This window comes from Pseudophryne corroboree, chromosome 9 (genome assembly GCF_028390025.1).
Source record: "Pseudophryne corroboree isolate aPseCor3 chromosome 9, aPseCor3.hap2, whole genome shotgun sequence".
Classification (NCBI taxonomy): domain Eukaryota; kingdom Metazoa; phylum Chordata; class Amphibia; order Anura; family Myobatrachidae; genus Pseudophryne; species Pseudophryne corroboree.
In genome coordinates this window covers 342,022,496-342,037,485 of record NC_086452.1, presented here as the reverse complement: position 1 = coordinate 342,037,485, position 14,990 = coordinate 342,022,496, and the positions used below count along the sequence as shown (strand labels likewise).

Below are 14,990 nucleotides of genomic sequence, written 5' to 3'. Positions count from 1 at the left end.
AGGGTGTTCGTCCCCATCTCTGGTTTGGGACAGCACAGCACCTATCCCTACCTCTGAGGCATCTGTCTGTACCACAAATTCTTTTGAAAAATCTGGTGTTATCAACACCGGTTGTGAACACAAAGCCACTTTTAACGCTTGGAACGCCTTTTCTGCATCAGGGTTCCATTTCACCACATTTGACTGCTTCCCTTTGGTAAGGTCTGACAACGGCACCGCTGTGGTCGCAAAATTAGGAATAAACCGTCTATAGTACCCAGTAATTCCCAAAAAAGCCCTTACCTGTTTTTTATTCACTGGACGAGGCCAGTTTTGAATAGCATCAACTTTATTCAATTGGGGCCTAATCAGACCTCTGCCTATGGTGAAGCCCAAGTATTTGACCTCCTCCATTGCGAGGCAGCACTTCTTTGGGTTAGCAGTTAACCCTGCCTCTCTGATTGAGTCCAGTACTGCTTGTACTTTAACCAAATGGGACCCCCAGTCTGTACTGTGAATTACCACATCATCCAAATAGGCAGCTGCATATTTTCTATGGGGCCTCAAAATTTTATCCATCGCCCGTTGAAAGGTTGCTGGAGCCCCATGCAACCCAAAGGGTAACATCTTATACTGGTACAGCCCCTCCGGAACCGAAAAGGCTGTTTTTTCTTTGGCGCTATCAGATAAAGGTATTTGCCAGTAACCTTTGGTCAGGTCCAATGTGGTGAGAAACCTGGCTGTTCCCAGCCTTTCTACAAGCTCATCCACACGGGGCATGGGGTATGCGTCAAACTTGGACACCTCATTTAACTTACGAAAGTCATTACAGAAGCGTATGCTACCGTCGGGCTTCGGGATGAGCACTATGGGACTGGACCACTCACTGTTAGACTCCTCTATGACTCCCAGTTCTAACATGGTTTTAACTTCCTTAGAAATAGCTTCTCGCTGAGCTTCAGGAATCCTATATGGCTTTAAATGAACCCTGACCCCTGGTTCTGTGACAATGTCATGTTTTATTATGGTCGTTCGGCCAGGCAGCTCTGAAAATACCTCCCTATTTTGGATGAGAAATTCTTTAACCTGATTGTTCTGATCAGCTGATAATGTCTCTGACACCTTCACTGCGGGAAGCAACCGGGGTGAAGACACCGAAGGGCAAGGCTCCGCTGACAGAGACAACCTATCTTTCCAGGGTTTGATTAAGTTAACATGGTAGATCTGTTCGGGTTTTCTCTTTCCCGGCTGGTATACTTTGTAATTAACCTCATTCACTTTTTCCCTAATCTCAAATGGACCCTGCCATTTAGCTAGGAATTTGCTTTCCACAGTGGGTACCAAAACAAGAACTCTATCGCCAGGAGCAAATTCCCGTATCTTGGCACTCCGGTTATAGACCCTCTGTTGAGCACTTTGGGCCTGTTCCATGTGCTCTCTGACAACAGGTACCACGGCTGCAATCCTATCCTGCATTTGTGTTACATGCTCAATAACGCTTCTATAAGGAGTGGGCTGTCCTTCCCACGTCTCTTTGGCAATATCCAACAGCCCTCTGGGGTGTCTACCATACAACAAATCAAATGGAGAAAACCCCGTAGAGGACTGAGGAACTTCTCTGATGGCCATTAACAAGTAGGGCAACAAACAATCCCAGTTTTTCCCATCTCTCTCAACAACCTTTTTTAACATACTTTTTAATGTTTTATTAAACCTTTCCACCAACCCGTCAGTTTGGGGATGGTAGATGGACGTCCTGAGGTGAGTGACCTTAAATAACTTGCACAACTCTTTCATGATCCTTGACATAAATGGAGTACCTTGGTCAGTCAAAATTTCTTTTGGTATTCCCACTCTACTAAATACCTGCACCAGCTCCCTAGCTATCGCCTTGGTTGTGATAGTGCGTAAAGGGACAGCCTCAGGATATCGAGTGGCATAGTCCATAATTACCAGGATATACTGATGGCCCCGAGCAGACTTTAACAAGGGCCCCACGAGATCCATGGCTATTCTGTCAAACGGGACCTCTATAATAGGCATGGGAACTAGTGGGCTCCTGAAATGGGGTCTAGGGGCATGATACTGGCATTCAGGACAGGAAGAACAATATTCAGACACTTCTTTATAAACCCCTGGCCAAAAGAACCTTTGTAAAACTCTTTCAGTGGTTTTTTCTGCCCCTAAATGTCCTGCGGTAACGTGACTATGAGCTAAATCTAGTACCGTTCTCCGATAAGGCTGGGGAACTACCAGCTGTTCCACCACATCCTCACCCCTTTTGACAATGTGGTACAAGAGCTCATTACAGATGGCCATGTGGGGATACGTAACCCTGTCACCTGGTACCACAGGTTCCCCATTAACAATCTTAACATTCTCTCTAGCCTTTATTAAGGTAGGATCCTTTAACTGTTCAGACGCAAACAGATCCTTCTTTACCTCCAGGTCAGGCACGCTTTCAGTTCTAACTACTATGTCTCTGTTCCCGGCAAGAGGGTCCTCACTGGACTCCCCATCTGTCACTTCCCCAGCCAAACTAGCAAAAGGCAAAGGGCCAGAAAGTTCCGAAGACCCACGTACATCCATAAAATCACCGGTATTATCAACTGGCTTTTTACTTCTCACATCTGTTGATAACCGTGATTCCCACAGTTTCCAAAAATGAGGAAAATCCCTCCCTATTATGGCCTCATGCACCAAGGTAGGGACCAGTCCCACTTTAACCATTGCTGACCCACAACAAGTTTCTATATTCACCTCAGCAGTGGCATAATGTTGGGTATCCCCATGTATGCAAGTTACCCCAATAGGTATTTGCTGGACCTTTAAGGGGTTCACTAACCCAGCTTTCACGAGGGTAACTAAACTTCCTGAATCTAGCAAGGCCTCTACCCGGTTACCCTCTAAGAACACATCACACATTTGTTTTTCCAGCTCAGGTGAAGGTACCACAGTACAGGCTAACCTAGCAAAGAAAGACATTCTGCGACATTCAAAGGCAGCATCACATTGCATGGGTTCTTGCGTGACTGGGCAATTGGCAATAACATGACCTGGCATACCACACCTAAAACATTTAACCACACGATTATCAACCCGTTTGGGCAGCATAGACCGTTCTAGCCCCATTGGCCTGTCTCCAGGGCCAGTGTTTACAGTATCTCCAGCCTTGCGTTCTCTTAACCGCCCAGCAACGTTTTCCCACGGAACAGTCTTACCAGTCTTTACTGAAGGGCGCTGTCGAGGATCTATGGGTTGCTGGGTGGTCATCAGTAGTTCCTCTGCTGCCAAATACCTCTCTACCATGTCCACTAATTGGTCAGCAGTACCCGGGTTTCCATGGCTCACCCACTTGCGCAGGACCATGGGCAAAGATCTCAAGTAGCGGTCCATGACGACTCTTTCCACCATCTGGGGACCAGTTAATGTCTCTGGCTGTAGCCATTTTTTTGTTAGCTGAATAAGGTCGTGCATCTGGGAGCGCGGAGGCTTCTCCATGGCGTACAGCCAACGGTGCACCCGTTGTGCTCGTACTGACAGCGTGACTCCCAGGCGGGTCAGGATCTCAGTCTTTAGTTTATCATAGTCCCGAGCCTCAGCAGGGCTTAAATCAAAGTAAGCTTTTTGGGGCTCACCTGACAGGAAAGGTGCCAGCAGACTGGCCCACTGTGCTTTCGGCCAGTTCTCACGCTCGGCAGTCCTTTCAAACGTGGTCAGATAGGCCTCCACATCATCAGCCTCTGTCATTTTCTGCAGGAAGTGACTGGCCCGTATAGAACTAGAGCTGGTTGGAGCACTGACGGCCACATCTCCAACCCGAGCTGCAAGTCTCTGCACCACTTCTGCTAAGGCCTCTCTATCCTGACGCTGTTGCCTGTAAAGTTCATCAACAACTGCCTGCTGTTGTCTCTTATTTTCCTCCATTGCCACCTGCTGCTGTCTTATATTTTCCTCCATTGCCACCTGCTGCTGTCTGTTGGCCTCCTGCTGTAGTCTCCAATTTTCCTCCATTGCCACCTGCTGTTGTCTCCTATTTTCCTCCATTGCCACCTGCTGTTGTCTCCTATTTTCCTCCATTGCCACCTGCTGCTGTCGGTTGGCCTCCTGCTGAGCCGCTGTAGCTTGCAGCAAGGCTTTAAGCAGATCCTCCATGTCGACAGATTTTTCAGGCGGCTTTGTAGCTGCTTTCACCCAAGACATATATCAAACCCTCAGGGGTGAGTCTCAGTAACTTCACACTGGGCTGTATCTGCATAAACCACCGTTTTCTGCAGGCCTCACAAAGCTGCTGCTTTCACTTATGCGCAGAACGGTGTGCTCGCATTCTCCACCAAGTTGTAACACTGTAGGGGTGCAAGGCGCCTTTTCCTGGGGAATATGGCCGCACGCAGCAGCTGAGGAACAACACAAGTCCAGTTGCTGGTACAACTGACCCCGGCCAGTTTTATTGAAACAGAAAATAAAACAAACCCCAAAATAAAAATACCTTGCCTGTCCGGCACTAACTAAACATAAGATATTCCTAACTGTCACTAAACAAAACACAGAGTTCGTCAGTACATACTGTATAGCTTACTTGCATCAGAAAGCGTGTCTCTCACACACAGATCCTCCAGCCTTCCCAGGCAGTCTGCCCATACTAATCATGTTAGAAGCACTATAACACTCTTACACAGCTGAAACCCTGATTAGCCCTCTGTGAGGCCAAAGACCCGAACTGGGCCCAATGTCTAGAACTCGCCTTATCTCTCTCTCAGAGCCTTTACCCAGCTTTTACAGCAAACTGAAAAGGTTCAGACAAAACAAAAAGCATTTTTCCTAGAAGTTAACATTTTCTAAAACATGTAAGACAAGAACCTGGGACAAATATACCTGCCCTCAAACACTATCCCAGTGTTCTTGTCACAATATAGATAGATAGATAGATAGATAGATAGATAGATAGATAGATAGATAGATAGATAGATAGATAGATAGATAGATAGATAGATATATTATATATATATATATATATATATATATTATAAATCTAAATCTAAAAAGTCTGGTTACCATCTCTTGTACATTATATTAGAGTGATGAAAATAGATTGTGCTTCAGTTGAGAGACTTGAAGCCTCTAATACAAAGAGAATTTGCAACGGGAAGACTAAATTAGAGAAGAACAGATTCATATTAAAATGGTACAAAAAAATGACAGCTTTAAAAAAATGTACATTCAAAGCATTGTATCTTACTTATCCTATATAATAAAATGTTCACCTCTATGGGGGAATTCAAGTGTTTTGTGCACCGGCAGCCCCTAGATGAGCAATTCAAGTGTTGCTCCGCTCGATCATGCACAGCTGGCTGCGTTGGCATTACTGTTATGTTGTTCTGTCGGGCTGGTAACTAGTACATTTATACATTTGTATGTACAATGGGGGTCATTCCGAGTTGTTCGCTCGGTAAAAATCTTCGCATCGCAGCGATTTTCCACTTAATGCGCATGCGCAATGTCCGCACTGCGACTGCGCCAAGTAAATTTGCTATGCAGTTAGGAATTTTACTCACGGCTTTTTCATCGTTCTGGCGATCGTAATGTGATTGACAGGAAATGGGTGTTACTGGGCGAAAACAGGCCGTTTTATGGGCGTGTGGGAAAAAACACTACCGTTTCCGGAAAAAATGCAGGAGCGGCCGGAGAAACGGGGGAGTGTCTGGGCGAACGCTGGGTGTGTTTGTGACGTCAAACCAGGAACGACAAGCACTGAAATGATCGCAGATGCCGAGTAAGTGTGGAGCTACTCAGAAACTGCTACGAGGTGTGTAATCGCAATATTGCGAATACATCGTTCGCAATTTTAAGATGCTAAGATTCACTCCCAGTAGGCGGCGGCTTAGCATGAGCAAATCTGCTAAAATCCGCTTGCGAGCGAACAACTCGGAATGACCCCCAATGTATCTCACTTATACATTACAGCAGACCTGTCAATAAATGTGAAGTAACATTTTCTGAATATGTAGTGTATTAGAAATTGCTTGTTTATATTATGTCTACAAGTTTAATTGAATTCAAAAGATTCTGTCTATAAAAGAAATGTCAGCAAATCTGTGAGTCATGTGACAAGCCTTATGGTAGCCTGGTGGGAGGTTGCCGGGGGCATGCAGTGGCCAAGTGAGTGGGGGCATGATGACACGACTGCAGCATGGTGGCTCCCACTCCATGCTATGCAATGCCACCAGCGCTGCCATCAGAAATAGTGGGGCACTGGGAATGACAAAATAGGTAGGGAAATCATTGAGAGAGGAGGGATATGGGTAGGCAGTAGATAGGAGGAATGGGGAGAGATGGGAGATAGAGGAGGAATAGGGGGGAATAGGAGAGAGGGAGAGGAGGAATAGGAGGAAATGAGAGAGAGAGGGGAAGAATAGGAGGAGATGAAAGAGAGAGAAATGGGAGATGAGAGAGGATGAATAGGAGGAGATGAGAAACAGAGAGAGAGAGGAGGTATATGGGAAGATGAAAGAAAAAGAGAGCGAGAGATTGGATGAATAGTGGGAAATGGAAGAGAGTTTGAAAATGGGGAGATGGGGAGATAAGAGGAATAAGGGGAGAAGAAAGAAAGAAAGAAAGAAAGAAAGAAAGAAAGAAAGAAAGAAAGAAAGAAAGAAAGAAAGAGAGAAAGAAGGAAGGAACAGGGGCAAATGGAAATGGGGGAGTGAAAGAGAGAAGACATTGAGAGAAGAAATGGGAAGGGGATGGAAGAGAGAGAGAGAGAGAGAGAGAGAGAGAGAGAGAGAAAGAAGGAATGGAGGAAGGGGAAACATAAATGAGAGAGAGAAGGAATAGGGAGAAATTAGAGATAGAGAGAAGGAATAAGAGGAAATAGGAGAGAGAGATGAGGGGGAATAGAGAGAGAGCGGGGAGGAATGTGGGAAATGGAAAAGAGAGAGTAGGGAGAGAGATAGAGAATGCCCTGGCTAAAATACATTAGAATCATACTCACCTTGGTGGGACTGATTGCTCTCTTTAGATCCATGCATCATGAAGTCTCTTTCTACTCCTCTCCTCACAGGCAGCGTGCCACCTCCCTGCCGGACTCCTTTTCCTCTGTCCATCCATAGCAGCTGGTCTCATAGGAGCTGCATCAGGCATCATTTATACTAGTCTGGTCCCAGACAACAGGGGTTGATGGAACTTGCAGTTTTTAAGAAAATGCTTGCTGCACAGCATGAGAGAGCTGCGAGATTGCAGGTGCATAGCTACTGTAGTACCTCCGAAGTCCGGTAAGAATTGGAGGAAATTCTACTGTGTGTCACTATATTGTAGGAGCCAAGTTTCTCTTACGTCCTAGAGGATGCTGGGGACTCCGAAGGACCATGGGGTAAAGACGGGCTCCGCAGGAGACATGGGCACTCTAAAGACTTTAGATGGGTGTGCACTGGCTCCTCCCTCTATGCCCCTCCTCCAGACCTCAGTTAGATCCTGTGCCCAGAGGAGACTGGGTGCACTGCAGGGGAGCTCTACTGAGTTTCTCTGTAAAAGATTTTTGTTAGGTTTTTTATTTTCAGGGAGCACTGCTGGCAACAGGCTCCCTGCATCGTGGGACTGAGGAGAGAGAAGCAGACCTACTTAAATGATAGGCTCTGCTTCTTAGGCTACTGGACACCATTAGCTCCAGAGGGTCGGAACGCAGGTCTCACCCTCGCCGTTCGTCCCGGAGCTGCGCCGCCGTCCTCCTCACAGAGCCGGAAGATAGAAGCCGGGTGAGTATGAGAAGAAAGAAGACTTCAAAGGTGGCTGAAGACTTCAGATCTTCAATGAGGTACCATTGCTCCCGCACACACACTGGTGGCACTGTATGGGTGCAGGGCGCAGGGGGGGCGGGCAGCAATTATGAAACCTCTAGGGACACTGGCAGAGATATATACTGCGGAGGCTGTATATTGCAAAAAAAAACACCAGTATAAGGAGTTGAGGGGGGGGAGCTTGACCCCTCAGCACTAACCAGCGCCATTTTCTCCACAGCACACTGCAGAGAAGCTGGCTCCCCGGGCTCTCCCCTGCTGAACACATGAACAGAGGGCAAAAAAGAGGGGGGGGGCACATTTATTTGGTGCAGTGAGTATATTTATATAAAAGCGCTGTACTGACTGGGATTTTATTCCAGTGTCCGGTGGCGCTTGGTGTGTGCTGGCATACTCTCTCTCTCTGTCTCTCCAAAGGGCCTGGGGGACTGTTTGTCCTGTATGCGGCCAACAAAGTTGGCGCTCCTGCTTCTAAGCAGACTATTGCTCGCTGGATCTGTAACACGATCCAGCAGGCTCATTCTACGGCTGGATTGCCGGTACCAAATTCGGTAAAGGACCATTCCACTAGGAAGGTGGGCTCTTCTTCGGCGGCTGCCCGAGGTGTCTCGGCATTGCAACTTTGCCGAGCGTCTACTTGGTCGGGTTCAAACACTTTTGCTAAATTCTACAAGTTTGATACCTTGGCTGATGAGGACCTCATGTTTGCTCAATCGGTGCTGCAGAGTCATCCGCACTCTCCCGCCCGGTCTGGAGCTTTGGTATAATCCCCATGGTCCTTACGGAGTCCCCAGCATCCTCTAGGACGTAAGAGAAAATAAGATTTTAAACCTACCGGTAAATCTTTTTCTTCTAATCCGTAGAGGATGCTGGGCGCCGGTCCCAGTGCGGACTAAATTCTGCAAGACTTGTATATAGTTATTGCTTACATAAGGGTTATGTTACGGTTTTGATCAGTGTCTGGCTGATGCTGTTTTGTTTCATACTGTTAACTGGTTCGTATGTTCCAAGTTGTACGGTGTGGATGGTGTGGGCTGGGTATGTATCTTGCCCTTAGATTAACAAAAATCCTTTCCTCGTACTGTCCGTCTCCTCTGGGCACAGTTCTCTAACTGAGGTCTGGAGGAGGGGCATAGAGGGAGGAGCCAGTGCACACCCATCTAAAGTCTTTAGAGTGCCCATGTCTCCTGCGGAGCCTGTCTATACCCCATGGTCCTTACGGAGTCCCCAGCATCCTCTATGTGCGAATCACATCATCAAGCTGCCAGGACAGTCGGCCTTTCCTGGGCATCCGGGAGAGTAGGTAAGTATGGTTTTAGGGCATCAAAAGTTATATTCCTATTGGCTCCAGTGATGTCAGTGCAGGCCTGGTCAAATAGCTTTTATGTAAATAAACCTATTACATTTAACTATGATTGTAGTAAACACAAACTTACACACATACAGATACAGTGTATAAGACATTTGCAGTACTTACATGCTGAAATTAGTTATAAAAGCTGATTTTGGCAGATCCACATCAAACAAGACTTCCTTTGATATGTTGGCCCGATTAACAGCTCTGCTTGTGATGACATTATGGGCAAAGCGTAATATCACTTTACTCTTGATATCTATACTGTAGACTTCTATGTCATCCACCGTCTGCATAACACAAAACAGTTAAATAAATTGGAGCAATTTATTACCATATGCAGAAGTTTCGGGACAGTCATCTTTTTGTATAAATTGGGAAGGTTTTTACTTTATAATTGCAACAATTCACTATCTTTTCTTATGTTTGCCAGGTCCAGAAAGACCTCACTGGGAACTTGCCTGAATCCTATGATAACTGACAGCTGTATAAGCTGGAGGGGACAATCATGTTAAAACTGCAATGTATGAAGTGAGAGAAGTGGAGAAGTTGCCGATGGCAACTAATCAACTGCTACAGATGGAGCCATGCAGATTGTGGCTCCGTCTGTGCCTGGGCGCGCCCATCGCAGCATCTGGGCCGCGCACACGTCCGTGATGCGCATGCGCCACATTCACTAAAATGGGAGCATCTTTGTGCACTCCCATAGCGGGGCTAGGCACCGGATCTTAGATGTGTTTTTCATCTGGAGGGGTGAAAAGTATTTGCAGTCTTTTTGCACGTCCCTTAACAAGAATGATTTTAATATTGTTTTAACATTTCAAACAAGCAAAGAAGCAGTTGCTTTTTTAGATTTGAATATTTACATTAAAAATTATTTTTTATATACAAGTATTTTTAGAAAAGAAACTGGTACTAATTCATATATTGATATTACAAAGCCAGCACCATCAAAAGTGGCTGGAGGGAATATCCCACCCTAGGCCAATTTAACCACTTAACTGACGATTTTTTCCCTTCAAAAGCGTTAACAACATTCTTTTGTAAAATGTATTTTATTTAATAAAGTTGAAAAAGTATTTTTAAAAATATTTAAACATTATATTATGCACATCTGCAGAACGGATCTCCTCGTCAAAAACGGAGGGACAGGGTGGGGTGGCGCAGTTGCATGAAATCTGACCATGCCAGTTAAGTGAAGGATAAAGCGTAATTGCACAGAAGAGACTGTATGTGAAGAAGAGATCAGTACCATCAGTAAACAGTTTGAAAATAAGGGCTATTCTTTAGATACCATCTCAGAGCTAAAGAGAAAGTGAAGAAAACAAAAAGGGAAGACCTTTTAAAGGAGAAAGAGAAAACCCAAAAAGACAACTCTAATTTTGAGTGGGCCTTATCAGCCAACATGGATCTCATTTTAAAGTATTAGAGAAAAGCATATGTAAGAACTGGAGGGTTTTACAGGAAGATCCAATTTTAAAAGGGCATCTCCCAAAAAAACAACCAAATACATTTATAGATGAGCCCCATCACTTAAGGACAGACTTGTGAAAAGCACTTCAACTGAATCAAAACCCATTAGTGAAAGGATGAAAGGATTCCACAGATGCAGTTCATGTCTCATGTGCCGATCTACTAATAATTCTCATAACTCCAGGAACACTACAACCTTCGAAGTTAACAGTAAAAAATACAATAATAACAGTCGTATAACACGTCACTCTAGAAATATAATCTATTTAATAGGGTTGTTTTATATAGGCAAAACTACCACAAAACCCGCATGGCAGAACATGTGTATACCTGTAATATAAGAAAGGGACAGTTGAGTTATCCATTATCAAATCATTTTAAGACAGCACTCAAGAACTGTGAATAATATTAAACGACACATCAGTATAGAACAAATATAAGAATCTTGTAGATCCAAAGATGTCGAGGTACGTTTAGCAAAAAAAGAAATGGAATGGATACACTCTTTGAATACTCTGGTCCCTAATGGCCTAATTCAGGATGGATCGCAATTCGCGATCCAACCGTAATTTCTACGTTTGTCCCGCAGAAACATGTGCAGATTCTGTCCTGTGCATGTGCCCACGTTTAATGCGGGTGACACGCATTAAATGCGAACGCCTCTGCCTGATTGGCAGGCAGAGGCATTAGCGGGGTGTCAACGATCCTTTTCCAAGGTGGAGACGGAGTGTTGCGGGGGCAGCATTGTCAAAATGCAGGCATTGTTGCGTGAATGGGGTGTGTGGCATGGGCATAATTGGGGCAGCTGCGTGTCGTCACACGCAGCCGCTGCGATCAGAAAAATGGTGGCGGGCCTCCGGCCGTCGCAGCCACGGTGCATCGGCAGGAAGCATCAACAATTTCAGTGAACAAGCTGAAATTGCAGCTCAATCGCAATTTCAGCGTTATCGCATCGCTGGGCGGGAGTTTGCATGCTGGACGGCCTTGCCCTGCGATGGGTGGCCCCCAGCATGTGAACAAAAGGATTGTAAATTCTGCTGTTTAGCAGAATTTACAATCCTTACTGAATAAGGTCCTAAATTCAGATTTTGAATTGAAATGGTTCTTGAATTAAATTTATATAATATGTTGTTTATTTTAATTCTAACCTTTATATCTTTTTTATTCGACATGTTCTCAATGGATGACTGGACAAAAGTGATTACAATGTTGCTGTGAGGGAAGGACTCCATGGCAATACAAAATACCATGTTAGATATAGGCAACTTGTAATCAAGAAGTATATCCTTCATTGTTAAATCCTCATAATATTTTGAATATACAATATAAACATAATTTCAATACCTCTGAATAACAAGAATTAACTATTTGGACAACAGAAAATGAGAAATATACACATCTTCACTATACAAGTCCTCCGATGGATAATGGAACGCATTTCCTCCGGTGGGATGCAAGCTGCGATAGCTAGTGACAAGGTTACAGGTCTAAACAGGTTATGTGCGCACACTTCCAGTAAAATACAGCTGATGGGATGCACACTTCCGGATCTCACTCCTGCAGTGGAAAGCAAAACGTTTGAGCAAATAGCTGCTAACTTCCGCTGCTTAATGTGGGCGGTTGATGCATACTTCCGATTCAGGTTTTGTGGTGGGACGCAAACCACGGGAAATGGGGATTTCTGGATTTGGGCTTTAAATACTGCCCCAGGACACTTATAGTTATATGCACTTGAGAAAGGATGGTACACATCTGAAACACGTTGTGCCGATAGCTGGACTTTGGGCTTCTGGACTCCCGTTGTACCCATCTCCATTTTGGGACAAGCTTGTGGTGTGTTGCTGGGCTGCCTACCAGGAACCTTTTTACATCAAGGCACACACCACATGCACTAAACGGTATGAGCCAGGTGTTCCCATTTGTTTTTGCACTTTATATGTGGTATAATCACCGGTACTGGAACATTTTGAAAGTGTTTACATGCATATATTTACAAAGTTCAGTGCAATATGTTTTACTATACCTTAACCATTGGTACTAGCTATGTACCCAATCACCTCTTGTATGATTTTATGTATAATTTTATATGTAAATTTTTAACATATGTGCACTGTGTCGCTTTATACTAGAGGTGTGCGCTGGCAGTTTTTCGAGTTTTGTGTTTTGGTTTTGGATCTGAAATGCCTTTGTGTTTTGGATCTGTATTGGTTTTGCCAAAACTGCCCTTGCGGGTTTTGGTTTTGGACCTGGATTTTTTTTAAAGAATCATAAAATCAGCTAAAATAACAGAATTTGGGGGGTGTTTATGTTCCTACAGTATTATTAACCCCAATAACATTAATTTATACTCGGTACTGGAACATTTTGAAAGTGTTTACATGCATATGTTTATAAAGTTCAGTGCAATATGTTTTAGTTTACCTTAACCATTGGTACTAGCTATGTACCCAATCACCTCTTGTATGATTTCATGTATAATTTTATATGTCAATTTTTAACATAGGTGCACTGTGTCACTTTATACTAGAGGTGTGCGCCGGGCAGTTTTTCGAGTTTTGTGTTTTGGTTTTGGATCTGAAACTCCTTTGTGTTTTGGATCTGTATTGGTTTTGCCAAAACTGCCCTTGCGGGTTTTGGTTTTGGACCTGGATTTTTTTTAAAAGAATCATAAAATCAGCTAAAATAACAGAATTTGGGGGGTGTTTATGTTCCTACAGTATTATTAACCCCAATAACATTCATTTGTACTCATTTCCAGTCTATTCTGAACACCTCACAGCTCACAATATTGTTTTTATTCATTTAGGCCAAAAGGTTGCACCGAGGTAGCTGTATGACTAAGCTAAGCGAAAGCAGTGGGCAGCAAACATGTGGTAGTTAATATATTTTTAAATGTTGTAATCATGTTAAAATAATTTTTTAATTAGGATCAAGTTCTTCTGTTCTTCAAAGATATCTCTAACATGCAAAAGGTTATATTCATTTACTATTAGTTAATTTATAATTATTTATTAATAATATTAATTTGAATTAATCACAACATAGTGATAAGAAGAATTATGAAAATAGGATAATAAGTTATAACAAGAATATGAGCTACGGACACGGCACCCTGAAATGGACGGAGCACGCCCGGATGTATAATGGGAGGATACAGCACAAAATATCTTTAAAAAATGTATTTGATTTTGGCTGGACTGACAACTGACAAAACACCCCTAGATGGATGCGAGCAGCTGCAGTCCCTGGATTTATACTGGGATGACACAGCACAAAATATTTTTTTTTAAACTATTGTATTTAAAAAAAATTACACATTAGGCAAGGCTCCAGATTTCAGTTCGCAAAAAGATGAATTAGGCAAAGAAGAATAAAAAAAGACAATACTTTAGATGCTGTAATCATGATTTAAACTTATTTTGTATCTAGTTCTTCTGTTCCTCAAATATATCTGTGACATGCAGAAGGTTAGATATATTAATTTAATTTATAATTATTATTAATAATATTAATTACCGTAGAATTAATCACAATGTGGTGACAAGAATAATTATGAAAATAGGACAATAAGTTATAACATAAGAATATGAGCTATGGACACAGCATCCTGAAATGGACAGAACATGCCTGGATGTATACTGGGATAATACAGAGCAAAATATAAAGAAAAAAAGTATTTTATTTTGGGTGGACTGACATAACACTCCTAGATGGATGGAGCAGCTGCATACTGGATGTATACTGGGATGACTCAGGACAAAATATGAATTTTAATCAAAATATATATATTATTTTTTATATCACACACTGCAGTTACAGTGTCGCACAAATGAGTCCAAAATATGTATATTTTTTTTAAATCACGCACCGGCGGTTTAGCTTCACAGCGTCGCATAATACATGTATGAGTATGAAATAAATACTGCGGTCTGACCGTCAGTGCCACAGTACTTATGAAAATAAATAAAAATTGAATAGTACACTGGGGTACAGTACAAACTAAAAACAATATTTTTTACAATTATATTAGGCTTTTTGTTTTTAGCTTTTATTATTTTAATTTTACACCGGGGCAGAGCCCCTGGATGGACGGACAGATCACCTCTTCAAGATACGGGAGACATACATGTATTGTATTATGTCTTGTTTTTCTGGTTTACTTTTTGTATTTCTTTTTGCTGGTTATCTTTGGTCCCTCCCCTGCTCACTGGGACAGGTGGACGGATGCATCCTTATGGCTTCCCCTTCCATGTTCCAACAGACTGGGTGTTGGATGATGTTGAGGTCTTCTGATACTGCTGTCCTCACGGACAAATCGAAGACTTCTCTTAAGCTGGTCTCTTGGAATGTGGCAGGGTTGAACACCCCAATTAAGCGGAAGAAAATTCTAA

At 43.3% G+C, this 14,990-nt stretch overlaps 1 protein-coding gene across 1 annotated transcript in view; it reads right to left on the bottom strand.

Moving 5' to 3' along the window:
• ITIH3 (inter-alpha-trypsin inhibitor heavy chain 3) overlaps positions 1–14,990 on the bottom strand; it is a 401,722-nt gene that overhangs the window by 299,797 nt on the left and 86,935 nt on the right. The window contains exon 3 of the mRNA XM_063940620.1: positions 9,250–9,416. Coding sequence (XP_063796690.1) covers positions 9,250–9,416 — 167 coding nt within the window. The remainder of the gene's footprint in view (positions 1–9,249; positions 9,417–14,990) is intronic.